Source organism: Monodon monoceros, unplaced genomic scaffold (assembly GCF_005190385.1).
Source record: "Monodon monoceros isolate NGI ecotype Baffin Bay Population unplaced genomic scaffold, NGI_Narwhal_1 Super_Scaffold_3, whole genome shotgun sequence".
Classification (NCBI taxonomy): Eukaryota; Metazoa; Chordata; class Mammalia; order Artiodactyla; family Monodontidae; genus Monodon; species Monodon monoceros.
The window spans coordinates 49560895-49585272 of NW_021703780.1; the positions used below are offsets into that span (position 1 = coordinate 49560895).

The 24378-nt window shown below is 41.8% G+C and overlaps 1 protein-coding gene across 1 annotated transcript in view; it reads left to right on the plus strand.

The window, feature by feature from the left end:
- The window catches only part of TGFBR2 (transforming growth factor beta receptor 2), a 93502-nt gene that overhangs the window by 55644 nt on the left and 13480 nt on the right, over window positions 1-24378 (plus strand). Inside the window, exons 4-5 of the mRNA XM_029244217.1 lie at window positions 13573-14372; window positions 16257-16398. Coding sequence (XP_029100050.1) covers window positions 13573-14372; window positions 16257-16398 — 942 coding nt within the window. The remainder of the gene's footprint in view (window positions 1-13572; window positions 14373-16256; window positions 16399-24378) is intronic.

Genomic DNA, 24378 nt, shown 5'->3' on the forward strand with positions numbered 1-24378 from the left:
GTTTATCTATTTATATACAGTAGTTTGCATCTGTTAATCCCATACTCCTAATTTATCCCCTCTCCCGCACTTTCCCCTTTGGTAACCATAAGTTTCTTTTCAAAGTCTGCAAGTCTGTTTCTGTTTTGTAAATAAGTTCATTTGTATCATTTTTTTAGATTCCACATGTAAGTGATGTCATACGATATTTGTCTTTCTCTACCTGACTTACTTCACATAGTATGATAATCTCCAGGTCCATCCATGTTGCTGCAAATGGCATTATTCCATTCTTTTTTTTTTTTGTGGTACGCGGGCCTCTCACTGTTGTGGCCTCTCCCCCTGCAGAGCACAGGCTCCAGACGCGCAGGCTCAGTGGCCATGGCTCACGGGCCCAGCCGCTCCGCGGCATGTGGGATCTTCCCGGACCGGGGCACGAACCCGTGTCCCCTACATCGTCAGGTGGACTCTCAACCACTGCACCACCAGGGAAGCCCTATTCCATTCTTTTTTATGGCTGAGTAATATTCCGTTATAAATGTACCACATCTTCTTTACCCATTCCTCTGTCGATGGACATTTAGTTTGCTTCCATGTCCTGGGTATTGTAAATAGTGCTGCAGTGAACATTGAGGTGCACGTACATCTTTTCAAAGTATGGTTTTCTCTGGATATATGCCCAGGAGTGGGATTGCTGGATCATACGGTAGCTCTATTTTTAGTTTTGTAAGGAACCTTTCATACTGTTCTCCATAATGGTTTTACCAATTTACATTCCCACCAACAGTGTAGGAGGGTTCCCTTTTCTCCCCACTCTCTCCAGCATTTATTGTTTATAGACTTTTTGATGATGGCCATTCTGACCAGTGTGAGGCGATACCTCATTGTAGTTTTGATTTGCATTTCTCTAATAACTAGCAATGTCGAGCATCTTTTCATGTGCTTTTTGGCCATCTTTATGTCTTCTTTGGAGAAATGTCTATTAGATCTTCCACCCCTTTTTTAATTGGGTTGTTTGTTTTTTTGATATTGAGCTGCATGAGCTGTTTGCATGTTTTGGTGATTAATCCCTTGTCAGTTGCTTCGTTTGCAGATGTTTTCTCCCATTCTGTGGGTTGTCTTTTCGTTTTGTTTATGGTTTCCTTTGCTGTGCAAAAGCTTCAGAGTCCCAAGTTCTTAAAAACAAACTTATACTACCTCTAAGTATACAGAATAGTGTCTGTAAATTTTTTTTTTTTTTTTTTTTCCGGCCACACTGCATGGCTTGTAGGATCTTAGTTCCCTAACCAGGGATGGAACCCAGGCCCTCGGTAGTAAAAGCACAGAGTCCTAACCATTGGACCACCAGGGAATTCCTGGTATCGGTCAATTTTTGAATTGCAGAATCTGCTTTGATTATTCTTAGGGCTTTCCAAATTGCCTGATAAAATATTACTTGTTTGAGTCTAGAACTATTGTATTTTCTTCAAATTGTCAAAAAAGGCAACTTCTCTGTGTGCACTGAGAAAATCATGAAATCGAATCTTAGCTCAGTGTGGTGTCTGGACATATCATGGTTTAGAGGCAAAGAAGTAACGTGAAAGTATATCACTTAGATTGTAGACTTGGAAAGCTCAAGAGAAGTCCTCTTCTAAGAGCTGCAGGGACTTCAGGATTTGAAATGCAGTCTCTGTTGTGTAATATCCTGCACAAAATGTGACCTTAAACCCCCGGCAGCAAACACAGCGTGGCAAAGAGAGATGATTTGGGGATATACAGGAGACTTGGAATGAAAATCCTCAAATAAGCTCTTTTAACAAAATGTACTCTTTGGGCTTCCCTGGTGGCGCAGTGGTTAAGAATCCACCTGCCAGTGCAGGGGACACGGGTTCGATCCCTGGTCTGGGAAGATTCCACATGCTGCGGAGCAACTAAGCCCGTGCGCCGTAACTACTGAACCTGCACTCTAGAGCCCGCGAGACACAACTACTGAGCCTGCGTGCCACAGCTACTGAAGCCCACATGCCTCAGCTACTGAAGCCCACATGTGTAGAGCCCGTGCTCCGCAACAAGAGAAGCCACTGCAATGAGAAGCCCGTGCACCACAGCGAAGAGTAGCCCCCACTCGCCGCAACTAGAGAAAGCCTGCATGCAGCAACAAAGACCCAATGCAGCCAAAAATAAATAAATAAATAAATAAAATTTATTTTAAAAAATGTACTTTGTGTAGTCTCTTTGGAAATAATAGGGTTTTGGGACTGAATGTAAGAGTGCTTTTAATATTGTGAACTTCCTGTCTTCCCAATATCAAATCATCCTTTAAATATAAATTATATCATCAGAAAAGCAGCCATCTATCAGTGGATCTGTGGGTACAGTAGATGAGCGAGCACAGTGACATCTGGAGACTAAGAAACACTGAACAGGTGTAAAGGACCAGGCAAGATGAGGCTGTCGACGTATAGACCTTTTTTATCTGGTATGGCAGGTTCCCCCCTTTTGCCTTACTGTGCTGGTTGGTTGGGATCTGTAATTCATGTGACTAGAAATAGCTATAGTTGGCCTCAGTGCCTGAACTGCTTTTCAAGGGACTGTATTTAAAACGTCCCCATTACGGTAAGGTTTGCTGAGGATTGATGGTATATATATTCCTTACGGAGGCCTTTAGCTTTGTCACATACTTTCTCTATATCTACTGAATTGATCATACAGTTTTTTCTCATTTAAATTATTGATGTGGTCAATGACAGGAGTTGTTTTCTTTGCATATTTGTTTTTAATTTAAAATAATACTTTTTATTTTATATCCTTGACTGGATTTGGGTTGCTGCCATTTTTATTTATTATTCGTTTTTTTAAATCATGGTACATGAGTGAGATTGTTCTGTAATTTTCTTATATTCTTTTTGTCTGCTTTTGGTTGTCCTATTTTCAGAGAACGCTTTTCCTATTCACTGAGTTTGTGTGACATTGAAATAACCTACTTCTTGAAAGTTCGGGGGCTCTCAGCTTCATCTAGGACAGGTGTGTGTTTGGGGCTTCGAGGGGAACACTGTTGCTCAAATGTTTTTGGAGACTTTTCCCCCCAATTTTTACTGGAAAAAAATTAAACTTTCTGAAAAGTTGAAAGAATGGAACAATGAGCCCCTGAATACCCTTTCCCTTTCTCTCTATTTACCATGTGTTAACATTTTACCACCTTCTCATTTCTAATGTGTGTGGGGAGGCACTGGGGGTGGGTGAGTGGGTGTATTACAGTCCACATGCAAATTTCCCCAAAGCAGTGGGGTTTCTGCTGTTCCAGTCAAGGACCATGCATGGCATTTGGTTATTTTGCCTCTTCAGTGTGTGTGTTTTTTTTTGTGACTCTGACTTGAAACAGGTGGGCCATTGATTTTATAGAGGCACATTCTGGATTTATCTGATGGTTCCCACTTGTTTAGACTATGATTAAACATTTTTGTAAGATTTCCACTGGCATTTTTACTGTAGGAAGTTTTTTTAGGGGGTTGACAATTCCACAAAAATCAAATTCTGACACGTGTATTCAGTCACTGATACTAAGAAATTTGACAGTAAAAGGCTTAAAGATAAAAAATTAGGGTTATACTGTGGAAGATTTTTAACTACTCAATTTCTTTAATGTTTGTAAGATTATGCAGGTTTTTCTTGGGTCAGTTTTAGTAAGTTACACATAAACTTTTAGGACTTTGACCAATATTGTTTTAAGATTTCAAACTTACTGGAAGTTTTTCAGATCCCTTGAGTCTTGGCTGTGCCCATGATTCTGTCTCCTCCAGGCCTTTGCCCTTGGCTGTGTATCAGTCTCACCAAGGTTTACGTGTTGTGTTGATCATGATACAACCCATTCAGCGTGTTATTGATTCTCCCTCTTGTAACTTTGTTTTCTATTCCACTGATTTCAACTTTTATCTTTACTCTCTCTTTCCTTCTCTTTTCTTTGGTTGTGTAATCTTGTCCTTTTTCTAAATGCTCATATTGAAGCCTCTGTTGGCCAAAGATCCTGGGAGCTGCCGTCAGCATCCCTCTTGAATGACACTGCCCCTCCAACTCGCCACCAACTGCCACGCCAGCCTCCTCTGCAAGGACCGCAGCTCGCTGTACACACAGGCTTCCATCTGCACGTCTAGGAAATGGGACCTGATTCAGATCTAGCAGTGTGGCTGCAGGGGTTCAGAATAATCCACGTGAAACCCAGTGTTTGGCATTTAGTAGGTTCTCAATAAATGAATGCTGTGCTTTTAAATATTACAATTAACTTGACTTAATTAATGACTTGAGACAGGAAATTCTCCTTTCCCACCAGCGTATCTCTCTTGAGCACAGTTTCCTTCTTTGGATCTCAGCCTGTTGCTTTAGATGAACATGTTGGCGTGTGAAAATCTCTGTGGTTAGCGTGTCACTGCCAACTTCAAGCATCTCTGTGGTTGTCTTGCAGTGTTCACCAACGCACTGAGGTGTACAGAAAACGAGCATCTGTATCCCTTTCTGTGTCTTGGATAAATTACTGTCTTGGTAAATTTTTGCCCAAACTCTTCATTGAGTGGAGGAATTGCAGAACTAATTCAAATATTAAAGTAGGATCCCATCTGTCAAATTCAGCTCTGTTAATTTGGTTTTTATCAAGATGCATTAACCAACCCACATAGGCATTTTTACTCTTGGACTTAATTTAATGTCCTTTTTACTATGTGATTTTTTGAAAAAAAAAAAAAAAGAATTATAGAGGTTCAGTTTTAAGTTCCTTTTGGTAATCAGTGTTGGATTTGGGCCTCACAGAGGACTTGAAAGAGCCTGGGAGCTACATGTTTCCATTGTGTTGCATGTATGTGCCCACCTGTGTGTGTGTGATTAGGCAACTTACTTACTTTTTTTGTTTTTTCTTATTTACTTTTAAGTCATTCTGGAGGAACCTATACCAAGGAATTTCCCCTTGAGGTTTTCTGCCAGTTTGTGTTTTTTCAATGGTGTACTAACATTTCTCTTTGACATTTGTCCTTAAAAACTATTTATCAAGATTCTGACATTTGCAAATGGCTCCTTATTTGCAAGTCAGTTTGGCTCCTCTATGTGGGACACATTTGGTTGGAAAATTTTGGAATTATTAAACGGGCCTTTGCTTCATTGCTAGGGAGACATCTTGGTGGCGTGGAAGGAACAAGGGCTCTGGAGCCACTCAGACCTGTGGGAAACAGGCTCCTCTCAGTTTCTTTCTTTCTTTTTTCCCCTCTTTCTTCCCTTCCCTTCCCTCTCTCTCTCTCTCTCACACTCCCCCTTCTGCCTCTCACCCTCCCCCCCACTTCGCCTTTCTCTCTCTCTCCCTTTCCCTTCCTACCTCCCTCCCTCCCTCCCTGCCCCTCTCCTTCCCTCCCCGCCTCCCTTCATCCCTCCCTTCCTTCCTCAGTAGCCTCCTCTATAAACCAGGGCAATGAACAGAACCTGACTTGGCTGTTGAAGAAATAAAGTGAGATGCTGCTGATAAAGTGAATGATCTTTCCCCAGTTCGATAAAGCCCATGATAGGGGAGTTATCTCTGGTGTCCTTAAGAGAGTTCAGAGGAGAATTTCCCATCCTTTTCCACTGCAGAGCTCGCCTCACACATGATAGAATCCACCCTTGTCCACCAATGACGGAGGGTCCGTCATTGGCACCCGTATCCTTCCTTACTAACTTCCCAGAGAAACAGATGAGTCTGGAAATCTCTGCTCTAGGAACTCCTGGCAGAGAGGCTAGGGCTTGATGCCTTCACTCTGCCCAGGGCTCTCTGGTTTTATGTGTGTGCCCTGTACTTCTGGGACGTTTGGCGAAGCCTGTGGATCTCTTCACAGTGATGTCTTCAAATGCATAAAATAGTATACACAGGAGTTCAAAGAAGATCACACATAGTGTAATACAATTATCAAATATTTAAAAATATAAATTTGTGATATAGTAATATTTACTTCTATAGTAATGGTTTAAAGAACAAGATCTAGCATCAGATCGAACAAATTGAAATGGCTAAGTGATGAATATAAAGGATTCACCGAGGCCTCTGCAACACGTGTAAAGCGGCATGAAAATATCAGTGATTTCTCTTGGTGACAAAGTCATAGGTGTTGCTAATGCTGGGAAATGTGAAATTTTAGTTAAAGGTTAGAGAAAATAAAAAGATGTCATTTTGCCCGTTTAAATTTACAGACTCCCAGAAGTCTATCTCTGGAGCCCAGGCTAAGAAAGTCTGCTGTTAACAGTGGAGAGCTGCATGTGTATGAACCCTGGAAAAGTTCCCCTCGTTTGTAATGTCCCCCCGAACTCTGTGTGGCTCAGTGTTACATAACAAGGGAGTGTCATGTGAACATCACCTTTTGGGCACTGGTTGCCTGTGTGCCCAAGAAACAATTCATGGAGGGTTCCATATCTTGAGTGCCCTACATTCTAGGTCCTACGAGAGATTTTAGGGTTCTTCCTTGTGTAAGACTTTTCCTTCCCAGGCAGGGAAAAGATGCATATATGCAAGAACACTAGTCCACTCTGGTTCTTAGTTAAGAGCCAAGGGGAACAGTCTGCACACCCGACACGTTGTCTGAGAACTGCCCATAGTTCAGCGTTAAACCTTAGTGGACGGCCGTGAAATCACTTAGTCCAGCCCCCAGTGAAGAAAACCACTTTATCAAATTGAGAGCTTGTATGAAGTCATTCTTAATCAGCTCCCACTGATGTGAAGTTTAGAGACAGTATGGCACGGGGTTAAGAGCGGGGGTCTCTAATCAAACAGAGCTTGAGAAATTATTTAAACTGTCTGACCCTTAGCTTCCCTATCTGAAAAATTGGGTTTATAATAATAGTACCTCATAGGGTTTTCCTTTCAATTAAATATAAATATTATATAAAACTCTTGGCACACAGAGAAGTACATAATTTGTATTCGATAATTATGAGTTTCTGTGTAACTGGGGGCTGGCAAAAAGAAATACTTCCTGCTGGTCTCTGAGTAAAGGAGAAGCTAGCTTGTACCTACTATAGCTATAGCTGTTGGTTTTTCTAGGAGCAGCTCAAGGGTTAACTCTGAGAGTGTGTGGGTGGCTTCGGTTTAGATAAAGCCACATCCCAAAGCTTCCTTTCAGCCTGATTTGCTATTGTTAGGGTTTTTCACCACAGCTTTGAAGTTTCAACATTCACAGATGATAATAGATAATTCCTGCCTCACCACATTTTTACCTGTAGGTTTTCAAAAAGAAATCAAAGGGAATTTGAGGGGAAAGTAACACTTTGGTTTCTGACATTGAAGGGGGGATTTCTAGAGTCTTCTTCAATTAATAAATTAAAGGAGATAATCTGTTTTTGTGTTTCCCTTAGCCTGAAGAAGACTAGAAGTCAGCAAGGAAGACCCTTTTACATATATGGACAGGAATTAGAGAATAAAATTATCAGGGATACATGAACAGTTCATTTGGATGTTTTACACCCTTTAATGAATTGGAGACATAGCTGAGTAATTATGCAGTTAATATTTAAAATTTTTTCGTTGTGTTGTTTTCTCATATGTAAAAGAATATTCACATTGGACCAGAATGAAGCCTCTCCAAATTCTGCCAATGCATTGCAGGTTGTTAAAATAACACCAATAGAAGAGGGGCTAGTAAACTTTTTCTGTAAAGGGCCAGGTAGTAAATATTTTAGGCTTTCTGGGCCAGATATGATCTCTGTTGTATGCACTACTTAGTTTCTTTTTGTATTTAAACAACCCTTTAAAAATGAAAAATTCACAGCTCTTGAGGCTGTACAGGAGCAGCCTGTGGGCCCTGGGGCCACAGTTTGCCAACCCCTGCTGTAGAGCATAAAGAAAGGAAGGGATTTGTTTTTTTAATTGAAGTATAGTTGATGTACAATGTTGTGTTAATTTCTGCTATACAGAAAAGTGACTGTTATACATATATATATATATATATATTTTTTTCATATTCTTTTCCATTATGGTTTATCACAGGATATTGAATATAGTTCTCTGTGCTATAGAGACCCTGTTGTTTATCCATTCTATATATAAAAGCTTACATCTGCTAACCCCAGCCTCCCACTCTATCCCTCCCCCCTTGGCAATGTCCTCTATGTCCGTGATTCTGTTTCACAGATAGGTTCATTTGTGTCATATTTTAGATTCCACGTGTAAGTGATATCACATGGTATTGGTCTTTCTCTTTCTGACTTCACTTAGTATGATAATCTCTAGGTCCATCCATGTTTCTGCAAATGGCATTATTTCATTCTTTTTATGGCTGAGTAGTATTCCATCATTGTGTATATGTACCACATCTTCTTTATCCAAGAATGGGAGGGATATTGTCCCACATAAGTAATCATTCATTCAGCTTTTACAGGAAACATTTGCTGAGTACCTAAGTGCCCCGCCCTGAGTCAGCTGCTGGGTACAGCCTGGTGATCAATACGTGTGGATTTACCCTTGTAGAGCTTACTTTTTCATGGGAGGAACAAGCAATCAGAGAATCAAACCCATTTATTTATAAGACATTTTATGTTGTTAAAGACAAGTGTCCACCTGAAGAAAACACGCCCATTGGATAGTCCAGATAGTAGAGGTGGAGTTATAGGAGGGGAACCTTACTTTCTGCTGCATCTCAATATCATTTCATCTGTCCCCTCAATCTTGATCTCCAGGTTCATTCTTTGTTGGACAAGAGAGACCATCCATACTTCTGCACAAGATCTTCTGTTTCACTTGTAGTTCCAATCTTTCTTGTAATCACTTTGTCCCACCACACTTGAAGCCTCTAGTCCCACCTGCCTTGGGTCCCACTCAAGCCTGACAGTGTAAGAACTTAGGTTTTCAAGATTCAATCACCAAATTGTTTCCTTCTTCCTATTCTTTAAAATTTTATTGAAGTATAGTTGATTTACAATGTTGTGCTAATTTCTTCTGTACAGCAAAGTGACTCAGTTATACAGACATATATACTCCTTTTTCATATTCTTTTCCATTATAGTTTGACACAGCATATTGAATATATAGTTCCTTGTGCTATATAGTAGGACCTTGTTGTTTATCCATCCTATATATAATAGTTTGCCTCTGCTAATCCCAAACTCCCATTCCTTCCTGCTCCTCCCCACTTTGGCAAGTCTGTTGTCTATATCTGTGACTCTGTCTTTGTTTCGTAGATATGTTGATTTGTATCGTATTTTAGATTCCACGTATAAGTGATATCACATGGTATTTGTCTTTCTGTGTCTGACTTACTTCACTTAGTGTGATAATCTCTAGGTCCATCCATGTTGCTGAAAAATGGCATTATTTTATTCTTTTTGATGGTTAATATTCCATTGTGTGTGAGACACACACTACACATCATCTTTATCCATTCATCTGTTGATGGACATTTAGGTTGTTTCCATGTCTTGGCTATTGTAAATAGTGCTGCTATGTACATAGGGGTGCATGTATCTTTTTGAATTATACTTTTGTTACCCAGGAGTGGGATTGTTGGATCATATGGTGACTCTAGTTTTAGTTTTTTGAGGAATCTCCATACTGTTTTCCATAGTGGCTGCACCAATTTACATGCCCACCAACAGTGTAACAGGGTTCCCTTTTTTCTGCACCCTCTCCAGCATTTGTTAATTGTAGACTTTTTAATGATGGGCATTCTGACTGGTATGAGGTGGTACCTCACTGTAGTTTTAATTTGCATTTCTCTAAAAATTAGCAGTGTTGAGCATCTTTTCATGTGCCAGTTGGCCATCTGTATGTCTTCTCTGGAGAAATGTCTATTTAGGTCTTGTGCCCATTTTTTGATTGGGTGTTTTTTTTGTAGTTGTTGAGTTGTATGAGCTGTTTGTATATTTTGGAAATTAAGCCCTTGTCAGTCACATCTTTGCAGATATTTTCTCCCATTCTGTAGGTTTTCTTTTTGTTTTGTTTATGGTTTCCTTCGCTGTGCAAAAGCTTGTAAGTTTGATTAGGTCCCATTTGTTTATTTTTGTTTTTATTTCTATTGCCTTGGGAGATTGACCTAAGAAAACATTGGTACAATTTATGTCAAAGAATTTTTTGCCTATGATCTCTTCTAGGAGTTTTATGGTGTCATGTCTTATGTTTCAGTCTTTAAGCCACTTTGAGTTTATTTCTGTGTATGGTGTGAGGGTGTGTTCTAACTTCACTGATTTACATGCAGCTGTCTAACATTCTCAGCACCACTTGCTGAAGAGACTATCCTTTTCCCATTTTATATTCTTGCCTCCTTTGTTGAAGATTAATTGACTGTAGGTGTGTGAGTTTTCTTCTGGGCACTCTATTCTGTTCCATTGATGTGTATGTCTCGTTTTGTGCCAATACCGTGCTGTTTGGATTACTGTAGCTTTGTAGTATTGTCTGAAGTCTGGGAAGGTTATGCCTCCTGCTTTGTTTTCCTAAGGTTTGCTTTGGCTGGGTCTTTTATGGTTCCATATAAATTTTAGGATTTTTTGTTCTAGTTCTGTGAAAATGTCAGGGGTAATTTGATGGGGATCACATTAAATCTGTAGATTGCTTTGGGTAGTATTGCCATTTTAATAGTATTAATTCTTCCAATCCAAGAGCATGGGATATCTTCCATTTCTTTGAATCATCTTTAATTTCTTTTATTAATGTTTTGTAGTTCTCAGCATATTAAGTCTTTCACCTCTGTGGTGAAGTTTATTTATTTTTTTTGATGTGCTTTTTAAAGGGATTGTTTATTTACATTCACCTTCTGATATTTCACTGTTAGTGTAAAGAAATGCAACCAATTTCTGTATGTTAATCTTGTATCCTGCTACGTTGTCGAATTTGTCTATTCTTTTTAATACATTCATGTATCTTCCTCAAAAATAGTGATTTTTTTTTCCCTTTTGGTTGCTGAAATCCTGATGTTTGGGGGTACTTTTCATGTTTTTAGAGGCATCAAATAGATGTAAGACCTAAGGCTTTCATCTAGAATAGTCAGTGGAAGTTGGCATTTCCACTTAGAACTTCTCTTAAGAATAGGTGGTTAATCATAGTGCCACTTGACATTGTCTTAGTTTCATTTCTCTCTGTGCTTCATTAAATGAAGGCATCAGATACCATTTAGGTAATGGGTTCCCTTTGAGAGATTATCTCTGTTCCACCTGGACTGTATTCTCATCACTTTTTAAAATACACTGCCAGTAGGTGAATACTGCCAGTTATATAATTATGAATCCATCCTTGGACATGATGTCTGGTCCCAAACCACCTACCCAAACTTTCCTCTCTATTCCTTTGTGCACAGTTGTCAGTTTGGGACTCCTGCTCTTCCTCAGGTAGATCCTGTATTCTTACTTCTTCACATAACATTCCTTCTGCCATCATTGACTGCTTCCCATCCTTCACTGGCCAGCTCACAGTCCTTACCACTGTGCCATCCCTGTCTCTCTGTCTTTCCCACACTCCAGCATAGATGGGGGCACACATTAGCTTCCATCCCAGACTGCTGGATGTTGCCAGGCAGGTGTAGACACATCCTAACTTCTCTGCTGGGTCATCCCCACTTTGAGGGCTGTCCCATCCCCTAGTAGGACCTCAGTAGTGCTGTGTTTAATGAATGAATCTAGCTTCTGAGCATAAGGACTGCTCCTTAGTGGGCACCTTTGAGAGAAAATGAATGACTGATAAAGTAATAGAATTTTGGCATCCGTTTCCAGTGGAGACAGGCTAGCACAAAGCTCTCCCTGAACTATAACTATGTTTCCCTGACTCTTGCCCACTGAGCATCTCCATCCGCATTCTTCTTCCCAAGAAGAAAACTATTTAACCAGAGCCAACCAAGGCCAGCTTATGAATCAAAGTTTGAGGAACAAGACATTGTAGTTACTTAGCTGGTGATAAGGGCTCTTCTCCATCCCGCACAGAGCCTGCCTCACTGGTCCCAGTCAGGAAACTGGCCTGCACTTCCCTTCTATAACTTCTCTCACTAATGTTTCCATTATTGCTACTAAATATCCCTGTTCTATGAAGCTATAAATCACATGACACTGAAAAGAGAAACATTACGGGGATATAAGGTAACTGACTTCCAAAGAGACCCTTACCACAGACCAGTAGGCCCAAAGCTGATGTTTCACGGTAGCCTGGGTGTTGAGCAGAACAGGACAAGTTAGAGTTTACAAAAGAGCACAGACTGCGGCAGGACTGTGGCTGTCTCTTTGTTTTCACCAGATACCATATACGTGAGCACTCTGGAGGCAGGAGTTGTCATTTTCTGTATTCCCAAAACCTCCTGCAGTGCTTGGAGCTTAGCGAACACTCAATAAATGCTGCATCCATTTATTCAACACTTATTAAGGCCCTCATGTGTGCTAAGTGCTGGTTACAGTCATGGAGAAGAAAGGCATCGTCCCTGGCAGCATAGAGCTCTCAGTCTGCAGGGGTGGGGAAAGTAGGGAAAGGCAGATATGAAACCAGTAAATGGAGTCATAGTTATTTAACTCAAATTGTGCTCACTTCTTGCACAGGAAAAATGTGGCATGCTATGAGAATATATAAAATAGAATGTTTTCCTCAATTTCCTTTAGGGAGTGACGTTTAAGCTGAGTTTTGTGGGGGTTTTTTGTGGGTTCTTTTTTTTTTTTTTTAGCAGAGAAAGATTTATTGCAGGGCCATGCAAGGAGAACAGGTAGCTCATGCCCCCCCCCCCCCCCGCGAAACCCCAAATCTCCCGAAGGGTTTCAGCGAAGCATTTTTTAAATTGAAGTATAGTTGACTTACAATGTTGTGCTAATTTCTGCTGTCCAGCGAAGTGATTCAGTTATATATATAGGTACATCCTTTTTTTAATATTCTTTTCCATTATGGTTTATCCCAGGAGATTGAATGTAGTTCCCTGTGCTATACAGTAGGAACTTGCTGTTTATCTCTTTTATATGTAATGGTTTGCATCTGCCAACCCCAAACTCCCAATCCATCCCTCTCCCACCTCCCCTACCCCTTGGCAACCACAAGCCTGTTCTCTGTGTCTGTGAGTCTGTTTCTGTTTTATAGATAAGTTCATTTGTGCCATATTTTAGATTCCACATGTAAATGATATCATATGGTTCTTGTCTTTATCTTTCTGATTTACTTCACTTAGTATGATCATGTCTAGGTCAATCCATGTTGCTGCAAATGGCATTATTTCATTCTTTTTTATGGCTGAGTAATATTCCATTGTATATACGTACCACATCTTCTTTATCCATTCTTCTGTCGATGGACATTTAGGTTGTTTTTATGTCCTGGCTATTGTGAATAGTGCCAGCAACCCATTTTTAAAGACCAGGCATGGGAGGGGCATCCCAGGGTATGTGATTAGCTCGTGCACAATTCTCTGATTGGTTAATGTTGAGTTTTGATTTCTAAGATGAGTTTTGTGGGAAGAGTAGGAGATATTGACTAGATGGCCAGAGGCAGGCAAGACTGGACAAATGCACACTAGCATCCATGCCTGTAATAAAAACTCACCATATGCTGTCCACAGAAACTATGCTGAAGGTAAAACCTACGATGCTTGGGGTGTGGACCACTTCCTTCCAGTGCACACCTGCTGACCCAGCTCCTTCTCTCCTTTGTTTCCACCTTAGAATACGCCACCAACAACCCCGACTTGCTGTTGGTCATCTTCCAAGTGACAGGTGTCAGCCTCCTGCCACCGCTGGGCATCGCCATTGCTGTCATTGTCACCTTCTACTGCTACCGCGTCCACCGGCAGCAGAAGCTGAGCCCGGCCTGGGACTCGGGCAAGCCGCGCAAGCTGATGGAGTTCAGTGAGCACCTGGCCATCATCCTGGAGGATGACCGCTCCGACATCAGCTCCACCTGTGCCAACAACATCAATCACAACACGGAGTTGCTGCCCATTGAGCTGGACACCCTGGTGGGCAAAGGGCGCTTCGCCGAGGTCTACAAGGCCAAGCTGAGGCAGAACACGTCTGAGCAGTTTGAGACCGTGGCCGTCAAGATCTTCCCCTATGAAGAATATGCCTCCTGGAAGACGGAGAAGGACATCTTCTCAGACATCAACCTCAAGCACGAGAACATCCTGCAGTTCCTGACAGCTGAGGAGCGCAAGACGGAGCTGGGCAAGCAGTACTGGCTGATCACCGCCTTCCACGCCAAGGGCAACCTGCAGGAGTACCTGACGCGCCACGTCATCAGCTGGGAGGACCTGCGCAGGCTGGGCGGCTCACTGGCCCGTGGCATCGCGCACCTGCACAGCGACCACACGCTGTGCGGCCGACCCAAGATGCCCATCGTGCACAGGGACCTCAAGAGCTCCAACATCCTGGTCAAGGGAGACCTCACCTGCTGCCTCTGTGACTTCGGCCTCTCCCTGCGGCTGGACCCCACTCTGTCTGTGGATGACCTGGCCAACAGTGGGCAGGTAGGGCAGCCCCGGCCCCCTTGGGCCCCTCCCCTTGCTACTGGCACCCCTCCCTCTCATTTCCATCAGCCCTGCACTCTGACACTGGTCCAGGGAATCCAGTTAATCCTGACTGCACCCCGCTCTCGTGCCAGGGTACCTCTGCCAACCAGCAGCATTTCTCTCCCTGGTTCTCCAGATCCTTACCAGCTTAGGACAGGCATTTCTCCCTGAGTCAGTTCTCATTTCTCTTCCATTTGGACATTATTTTCCTTTGCTTCGAACACTGCTAGTACTGTATTTCTCTCTTTTCCCTGCCTTAGGGTTGTACTCAGCCCTTGCTACTCTGTACTCTTGGTCCTTATATTGTTTTTTTTTTTGGTTTTGGTTTTTTTGGGTTTTTTTTTTTTTACCATTTTAGAAGGCAGTCTCCTTGAAGTCCAAATCCACATCTATTTGGTCACATCCATCACAAGGCCTTGAACAGGGAAAGTGACCAATAAGTATTTGTAGAGTGAGTGACGGACTGGGTGAAGGAAGAGTTCCTCTTTTGAAGCATCTCACTGATTAAAATGGAAACCTTTTTGGTTAAGGAGCTATTAGATACTAACATCACCATCATTCTTTATGTTTCACACACCGGAAGCTTGGCTGTGGATTAGAGTGAAGTGTTGAGAGCACTGTTGTTTCCTCTAACCAGGCTGAGGGGAGTGCTTTTGAAGCATCTAGTCACTGCTCAGGCAGCTCTCCGGGTCCATGGCCACACATCAAGTGTAGAGATAAACATGTTGAAACACGGACAGATTACTGTGCCAGGGTAACAAGTCATGCAATGACCTATTAAAAAGAAAAAGTTCTTCTAATGCATGCCAGTAAGAAGCATTATTTGGGGTGGTATGATCAACTCACTTGACATTCCCTGGATCCTTGGCAAGGTAGGATTTCATTGTTATTTAGTCAGTCTATACAAGCTGCATTATCAAACATTCAAGTGATTTTTTTCCCCCAGAAGCATTTCTTATATGTTCCTATGTATCGCAGTGTTTTCATACTACCGGTCATCGTTCAAATAAAACTACATAGCATGCCCATCCAAATTATAAAATGAGGGCTTCCCTGGTGGCGCAGTGGTTGAGAGTCCGCCTGCCGATGCAGGGGACACGGGTTTGTGCCCCGGTCCGGGAAGATCCCACATGCTGCGGAGCGGCTGGGCCCGTGAGCCATGGCTGCTGAGCCTGCGTGTCCGGAGCCTGTGCTCTGCGACGGGAGAGGGCACAACAGTGAGAGGCCCACGTACCGCAAAAAAAAAAAAAAATTAAAATTATAAAATGACCAGGTTTGGGCTCTTAATGGAAATACTTTCATACAATTCAATTTAGCAGAGATTTTATGTAATTATATGACATGCTCGGCACACTAGAATGTGCCATGGGGTAAACAAAGAAGATTAAGACAATTCTCAAGTGACAAAAAATTAATGGCAATTATTATTTCCCCACAAATCTTGGAGTTACAAGGGTGAAAATATATTTAATTTGCAAAAACAAAAATCAACATCAAAAGTATCACTGACGTGGTCGCTCAGGTTCTCTGGAAGGATGTTATTGTATACATGATATGATGACATGTGTCACGGGGCTAAACAAAGCAGCTCTGGGGTTTGGCATTTCCTTATTGTGGCATTTTTTTCTTTATATTCATTAAAAATTATTTTTTTAATTCATTTATTTATTCAAAAAAATAATTACATAAGCTGTACCTTTCTGTGCAGGTCTCGTTACTTTAAAAAGCATTGTGCTTTTTAAAGGTCCACTACCTGTGTAGGGGACAAACATCAGCTATATTTTGAAAATAGGTATGCAGCTGCAATTCAGTGATGGGCCTCAATGTCTTTTTTTGCTTTAGGTGGGAACGGCGAGATACATGGCTCCAGAGGTCCTAGAGTCCAGGATGAATCTGGAGAATGTCGAGTCCTTCAAGCAGACAGATGTCTACTCCATGGCCCTGGTGCTCTGGGAGATGACGTCTCGCTGCAGCGCAGTGGGAGGTAGGCATGGACACCGTCGCGGTGCAGTGGTGCCTCATGCACCTTCGAGCGCGATGTTGTGCTCTTTGCTTCAACATGGTTCCAGGGATACAGAGTGCTCATTGAGATCTGGTAGGACACAGCTATTCCAGAACGATCCGGAATGGTGCTAAAAAGCCTAGGTTTTATAGCTGAAAGCCAGGTTTGGAGCATAAAGCATTTTATCTCCTTTCCTGAAGTTTATAATTACTTTTCTCTTGACGCATCGCGCCACAGATATTTACATATGTGGCAAGTGACGAACACTAGTAATATTTATAAGAATTATTTCTGTTTATCAAATGAGTACCATAATTCAGAAAAGTATCTGACTTTTGTTTCTTTTTGTATTTTAAGGTTTTTCAGAATTATATGGTACAGGATCTGGATTTGACTCAAAATTTACTTTTATGGACATAACTTTCCTTTGTTGAACAAAACAAGCAAAATGGTTTGACATATTTGTTTAGGTTTTGAAAAATCTAATGAAGAGAGGTTATTGAGGAGTGCAATATTCTTCAGGGGTACAGGGGGATGTCGTTTTAGAGAGCATTGTCCCCTGATCTTCTTGGAGATGGGATTGGCTAATGTCTACATCACTTTATCCTTTTCTGACCCTTCTCTCAGTGGTTTCCGTCAGGGTCTTAGGTCTCACCTTAGAAAATTGATGTATCCCAACCAGGTCCTGGCTAGATGCTAAGTCAAGCCAAGCTAACACCAATTTTAACCCTTTGTTTTGTAATAATGTTAGACACACAGAATCACTGCGTGAGTAGCACAGGGAGTTCCCATATGCTCTTCACCCAGCTTCCCCTTGTGCTAACACCTTACCTAAACCAAGCACAGCTGCAGAATATTGGACATTGACATTGGTACCATGTCTTTAATTAATCTATAGGACTAACTTGTATTTCCAAGCCCCTAGTAATGGGGCACAGGATCCACTCCAGGATTCCACATTACCTTAGCGTCCAGGCCACCTCAGTCTCCTTTGATGTGTGATGGTTGCTCAGTCTGTTTCTTTCGTGACCTTGACACTTGGGAAGAATTCTGACCAGGTGTTTTATAGACTGTCTCTCACTTTGGATTTCTCTGATGTTTTCTCATAATTAGATTGAGGTTGTGCATTTTTAGGCAAGAATACCACAGAAATGATGTTGAGCCCTACTCGGGGTGTCACATGCGGGTGGAGATGCCAGTGTGCTGTCCAATCTCATCATGTGGTGAAGGTGTCTCCACATTTCTCCCTGTAAAGATACCACCTTTTCCACTTGTAATTAATACACATCTTGTGGGAAGGCACTTTGACCTGTTGCTGCTAAACACCTGTTTAGTAAGGAGACTAGACCTGTTTTTTACCATTATTTTACCTGCTAATTCTAGGGTCCATCAGTAGTTCTTGCCAGCTACAGTTATTACTGTAACGTTTGCCTAATGGTGATTTTCTGTTTTTCTTATCCCTTCTACATTTATTCATAGATATTCTGCTTACGAAATATCTGTCCTTTCTCTCACCAGCCCCTTTTATTTATTCGTTTTACTATGTATTTATATGAGTATGAAGTTGGGGATATTTATCTTATTCTATGGGTATTTAATATTATCAATATTTATTTTGTCACTTAGATTATAACAGCTTTGGTCACTGGGCCAAACTACCTGGCATTTTGCTCCAGGTGGATCTGGTTGGCACCATTTCCTGCTCTGATAATTCCTCCTTTTGAGAACTTTCTTAGCTGATTCTCTAGGATGGGTCCTGCTGGGAGCCTTGCTGTCCCATCACCTGTTTCCCTGGGTCCCTGCATGGGGATGGCACTTCCTGTCTGGCTGACCCTGTTATTTTCTGGTTTCCTGCCTGAGATGTCTTCCCCCATAGCCCTTCCAAAAGTAACAGTTTTTTCTTGCACAGTGAAATTTGTTTAATCAAGTTTCAGCCACTGAGAATCATTTTCTGCTTGAAAGCTTTGACAGCTCAAAAATGAATCCTTAGACCAGACCAGTGTGAGTTGTGTCAGAAGAGACGATGATGCTGTTGTCATCGTCTCAGAATAAATTTACCTCGTTTTTGGTATCTCTCTTATCCTTTCAAGCCCGTCATTCTATAAACGTGAGCTGGAGACTGTGTCCCTGTCTTCCCCTCTGGCAGTGCCGCCAGCTCCTTAAGGCCTGATGTGAGCTCCCTGCTTCCACGGTTATCAATGACTGACGCCCTTTCCTGTTGATATTTGCTGAGTGTGGAAGAATTCAGGCTAATGGGGAAGAGCCGAGGTCACCAGCTTTTACAAGGTCTAAAAACGGATACAGTATAAATAAGTTTTCCCAAGGAAGGAACAGGGTCCCATTTGTTTAGCAAGCCTCAAAAAACCTTTCATAACCTTTAGGATAAGAACAGACAGCTTTAGGGAACCGGAAAGAGGCCATCCCGGTTTTCATTTTGTTTGATCTTAAGCCCACAGTACTGTTCCTCCCATCTCCTCTCAGGCTGCAAAAATCAAAGTTCTTTGTCTATCCTCACTTTTGTCCAGCAGACAGCCCCTTCACGTGATTAAGTGCGTGAACTCATGTATTAAACCCTTTCTTTTGCCTTCTTTTAAAAGTACTGTTTTTTTCTGTTTTGTTTTGTTTTCTGTTTTTTTGTGTCTGTGCTTCAAAAACCGTGAAGGCAGATTTTCAGCCTAGTCTTAATTACAGAGACTTTTCTTTTATACTTAAAGAGCCCCTTAGAGGGTACATTAAAGTTAGTACCTTCTAAGGGAAGTTAGGGTGTGTTCCCTCTAACCTGTTGTACAAACACAGATGGAAGGACAAGTATTTCCATGAAGAAGCTTGCTGTCTACTGATGAAACAGACCTTTTTTTTTCTCCTTTACTTTTTTAAAAACGTTGCACATTCAGACACATTTCTTACCTTACACATAAAAGAGACAATATTCCTCTAGTTGATACTACGCCTTAATTTATACAGAGAGAGGGCAGGATATAAAAGGGCTTTCCTGAAGCTTAAACTTCTTTCTGTGACTTGAAAATACAGCATATGTAATTACTATTTTTCATGGACAGTCTCATTTCAGAAAAGGAAATGTGGAAAATGCTTACCTCAGTGTGATGAGTTATAGATTGATATTTTGTTTCACAATATAGCTCCACTGATATTCTCTCCCATTTATTCTGAGTAGCAGGACATCTAACTGAATGAAGCAGGAGACTAGGCATCAAAGGATGGTCTTGCAGGAGAAGGTGAAATCCCAGCTTTCCTGACTCAAGTGACTCTGTTCTGTTCTCAGGGCTGAGACCAAACTCTTGGCGTGGATGCCCAGCAGGCCTCGCCTGCTTCTCTCTTGTGTTTATCACAGGTCTTAGTGCTAGGCTTTGTCTCATACTATTTACTGGGCCTAGAACACTGAAGGAGACTTTTTTACAGGCGAGGCAGGGGACAAGGAACTGAGTGCCCAGATTGGCTAAAGGGAGTTCAACAGTAGGGTCAGGCAAGGAGGGTTAGGTCAGCTCTCAAAGGAACAGTGAGGCTCAGAAGTGTCCTCTCTGTGCAAAAAGTACAGAGGAAACAAGAACAAGAGACAACACAACACTGGAGAAGCCGCACTCTTCTCAGGTGAGAAAATGCAGAGGTGGCAATAGCACTCTTTGGAAGCCAGCTGGTCCAGCTCCCTTACCACAAGATTCCACCTAGGAGCTCAAGAGATAGGTTGTCATAATTGAAGAGAGTCGTCAAAAGGGAAAGACTTTCTGGTAGAAGTAGGTTTGGTCCAGATGAAGAAGGCCACGGAAAAACGATAACTACCGTTACATAAACAATTGCTTCATGGAACAACTCATTCCATCTACCAAGGACTCTTTGAAGGGTGTGCTGTTACTAGCCCCATTTTACAGATGGGAAAACTGAGGTTTTAGGAGGTGGGAAAGTTGTGGAGACAAGCATCAGAGCCCTGTTGTCTGGCTCTGGCCCACAGGCCCTAACCTTCCTAGTACAGTGTTGGCCTGACCAATGGAGAGCATGTATAGCCCATGGCAGCTAGGACTACCATTATTATTTTTACAGAAGCGGGTAGTCAATGCTACTCTGTGTATTGTGGCCTTTGACTTGAAGCCTTTCTGGAAGCATCTGGCAAGACAGTCACACACTTGGGGAACATTCAGTGATGGCCTCACTTCTGAACATTTCCAGTGGTTGACTTTCATCTCATCTCTGGGTGAGTCTCTGTTAAAAGAATCCCAAGGCTATTAAATGCTGTAGTGTGTTACAGCCTCAGTGCCTTAAAGTCTGAGATAACTTCCTTATCCTTATTTCTCTGAAGATATATCTATTCATTCTTTCATTCACTAAACCAATATTTATTGAGTACCTACTGCATGGAAGGCATTACTCAAAGTGCTCAGGGTACAGAGACTCTCAGGAGATGGCAGAGTAGAAGGATGTGAGCTCACCCCCCTCACAAAAACACCAAAATCACAACTAACTGCTGAACAACTATCGATAAAAAAATGCTGGAAGCTATCAAAAAAGATATACTACATCCAAAGACAAAGAAGAAGCCACAACAAGATGGTAGGAGGGATGCAATCGTGATAAAATCAAATCCCATACCCATCGGGTGGGCAACACACAAACTAGAAAATAATTATATGGCAGAAGTTCTCCCACACAAGTGAAAGTTCTGAGCACCACGTCAGGCTCCCCAGCCTGGGGGTCTGGCATCAGGAGCCCCCAGAGCATCTGCTCTGAAGGCCAGTGGGGTTTGATTGCAGGAATTCCACAGGACTGGGGAAAACAGAAACTCCAGTCTTGGAGGGTGCACACAAGGTTTCGTGCACACCAGGACCCAGGGGAAAAAGAAGTGACCTCATAAGAGCCTGGGCCAGACCTACCTGCTGTTTATTAGAGGGTCTCCTGTGCAGGTAGGGTGTGGCTCTGGCTCACTGCGGGGACAAAGACACTGGTGGCGGTAGTTCTGGTGAGTACTCATTGGCGTGAGCCCTCCTGGAGGCCACCATTTTCTCACCAAGACCTGGCCCCACCCAACAGCCTGTAGGCTCCAATGCTGGGTCGCCTCAAGACAAACAAACAACAGGGTGGGGACACAGCCCCACCCATCAGCAGAAAAGCTGTCTAAAATCTTCCTGAGCCCATAGCTTCCTGCTAAACACACCCCTTGACACAGCCCTGCCCACCAGAGGGACAAGACCCAGCTCCAGCCACCAGTGGGCAGGTACCAGTCCCTCCCACCAGGAAACTGGCACAAGCCCATTGAGCCAGCCTTATCCACCAGGGGGCAGACAGCAGAAGCAAGAAGAAATAAAACCCTGCAGTCTGTGGAACAGAAACCACAATCACAGAAAGTTACACAAAGAGATGGCAGATGAATATGTCCCAGATGAAGGAACGAGATACCCCAGGAGAACAACTAAGTGAAGTGAAGATAAGCAATCTACCTGAAAAAGAATTTTCATACACCACAATCAAGTGGGATTTATCTCAGGGATGCAAGGATTTTTCAGTATCTGCAAATCAATCAGTATGGTACACCACAATAATAATTTAAAGAATAAAAACCATATGATCATCTCAGTAGATGTAGAAAAGTTTTTGACAAAATTCAACACCAATTTATGATGAAAACTCTCCAGAAGGTGGGCATAGAGGAAACACACGTCAACATAATTAAAGGCCGTATATGACAAACCTACAGCTGATATCATGCTCTGAGGAAATGCTTTCAGCTTTTCACTGTTAAGATCAGGAACAAGACAAGGATGTCCACTCACCACTTTTATTCACCATAGTTTGGAAGTTCTAGCCATGACAATCAGAGCTGAAAAAGAAAAAGAGTCCACATGAGAAAAGAAGGAAAGCTATCACTGTTTGCAAATAACATGATACTATACATAGAAAATCCTAAAGATGTTACCAAAAGACTACTAGAGCTCATCAATGTATTTGGTAAAGTTGCAGGATACAAAATTAATACACAGAAATCTGTTGCATACACTAACAACAAAAGATCAGAAAGAGAAATTAAGGAAACAATCCCATTTACCATCGCATCAAAAACAATAAAATACCTAGGAATAAACTTACCTAAGGAGGCAAAAGACCTGTACTCAAGAAACTATAAGATGGTGATGAAATAAATCAAAGATGACACATACAGATGGAAAGATATACCGTGTTCTTGGATTGGAAGAATCAATATTGTCAAAATGACTGTACTACCCAAGGCAATCTACAGATTCAATGCAGTCCCTATCAAATTACCAATGGCATTTTTCACAGAACTGGAACAAAAAATCTTAAAATTTGTATGGAGACACAAAAGGCCCTGAATAGCCAAAGCAATCTTGGAAAAGAAAAACAGAGCCAGAGGAATCAGGCTCCCTGACTTCAGACTATACTATAAAGCTACAGTCATCAAAACAGTATGGTACTAGCACAAAACCAGAAATATAGGTCAATGGAACAGGACAGAAAGCCCAGAAATGAAACCACGCACCTGTGGCCAATTAATGTACAACAAAGGAGGCAAGACTATACAATGGAGAAAAGCGAGTCTCTTCAATAAGTGGTGCTGGGTAAACTGGAACACTACATGTAAAAGAATGAAATTAGGGCTTCCCTGGTGGCACAGTGGTTGAGAGTCCGCCTGCCGATGCAGGGGACACGGGTTCGTGCCCTGGTCCGGGAAGATCCCACATGCCGCGGAGTGACTAGGCCCGTGAGCCATGGCCGCTGAGCCTGCGCATCTGGAGCCTGTGCTCTGCAATGGGAGAGGCCACAACAGTGAGAGGCCCGCGTACCGCAAAAAAAAAAAAAAAAAAAAAGAATGAAATTAGAACATTCTTTAACACCAAAAATAAACTCAAAATGGATTAAAAACCTAAACATAAGACTGTACACTATAAAACTCTTAGAGGAAAACATAGGAAGAACAGTCTCTGACATAAATTGCAGCAATATCTTTTTTGATCCGTCTCCTAGAGTAATGAAAATAAAAACAAAAATAAACAAATGGGACCTAATTAAACTCAAAAGCTTTTGCACAGCAGAGGAAAACATAAACAAAATGAAAAGACAACCCACAGAATGGGAGAAAATATTTGCAAATGATGCGACCAACAAGGGAGTAATCTCCAAAATATACAAGCAGCTCATGCAGCTCAATGTCACACACACAAAAAAACCCAATCAAAAAATGGGCAAAAGATCCTAAATAGACATTTCTCCAAAGAAGACATACAGCTGGTGAAGAGGCACGTGAAAAGATATTCAGCATTACTAATTATTAGAGAAGTGCAAATCAAAACTACAATGAGATATCACTTCACACCAGTCAAAATGGCCATCACCAAAAAGTCTACAAACAATAAATGTTGGAGAGGGTGTGGAGAAAAGGGAACACTCTTGCACTGCTGGTGGGAATGTAAATTGGTGCAGCCACTATGGAGACCAGTATGGAGGTTCCTTACAAAACTAAAAACAGAGCTATCATATGATCCAGCAATCCCACTCCTGGGCATATATCCAGAGAAAACCATGGGTCAAAAGGATATGTGTACCCCAGTATTCATTGTAGCACTGTTTATAATAGTCAAGACACAGAAGTAACCTAAATGTCCATCAACAGATGAATGGATAAAGAAGATGTGGTATGTATATACAATGGAATATTACTCAGCCATTAAAAAGAATGAAATAATGCCATTTGCAGCAACATGGGTGGACCTGGAGCTTATCATAGTAAATGAAGTAAGACAGAGAAAGACAAATATCATATGATGTTGCTTATATGTGGATTCTAAAAAAAAATGATACAAATGAACTTATTTACAAAACAGAAACAGACTTAGAAAACACACTTATAGTTACCAAAGGAGCAAGGTTGGCCGGCAGGGGGTGATAAATTGGGAGTTTGGGATTGACATATACACATTACTATATTTTAAATAGATA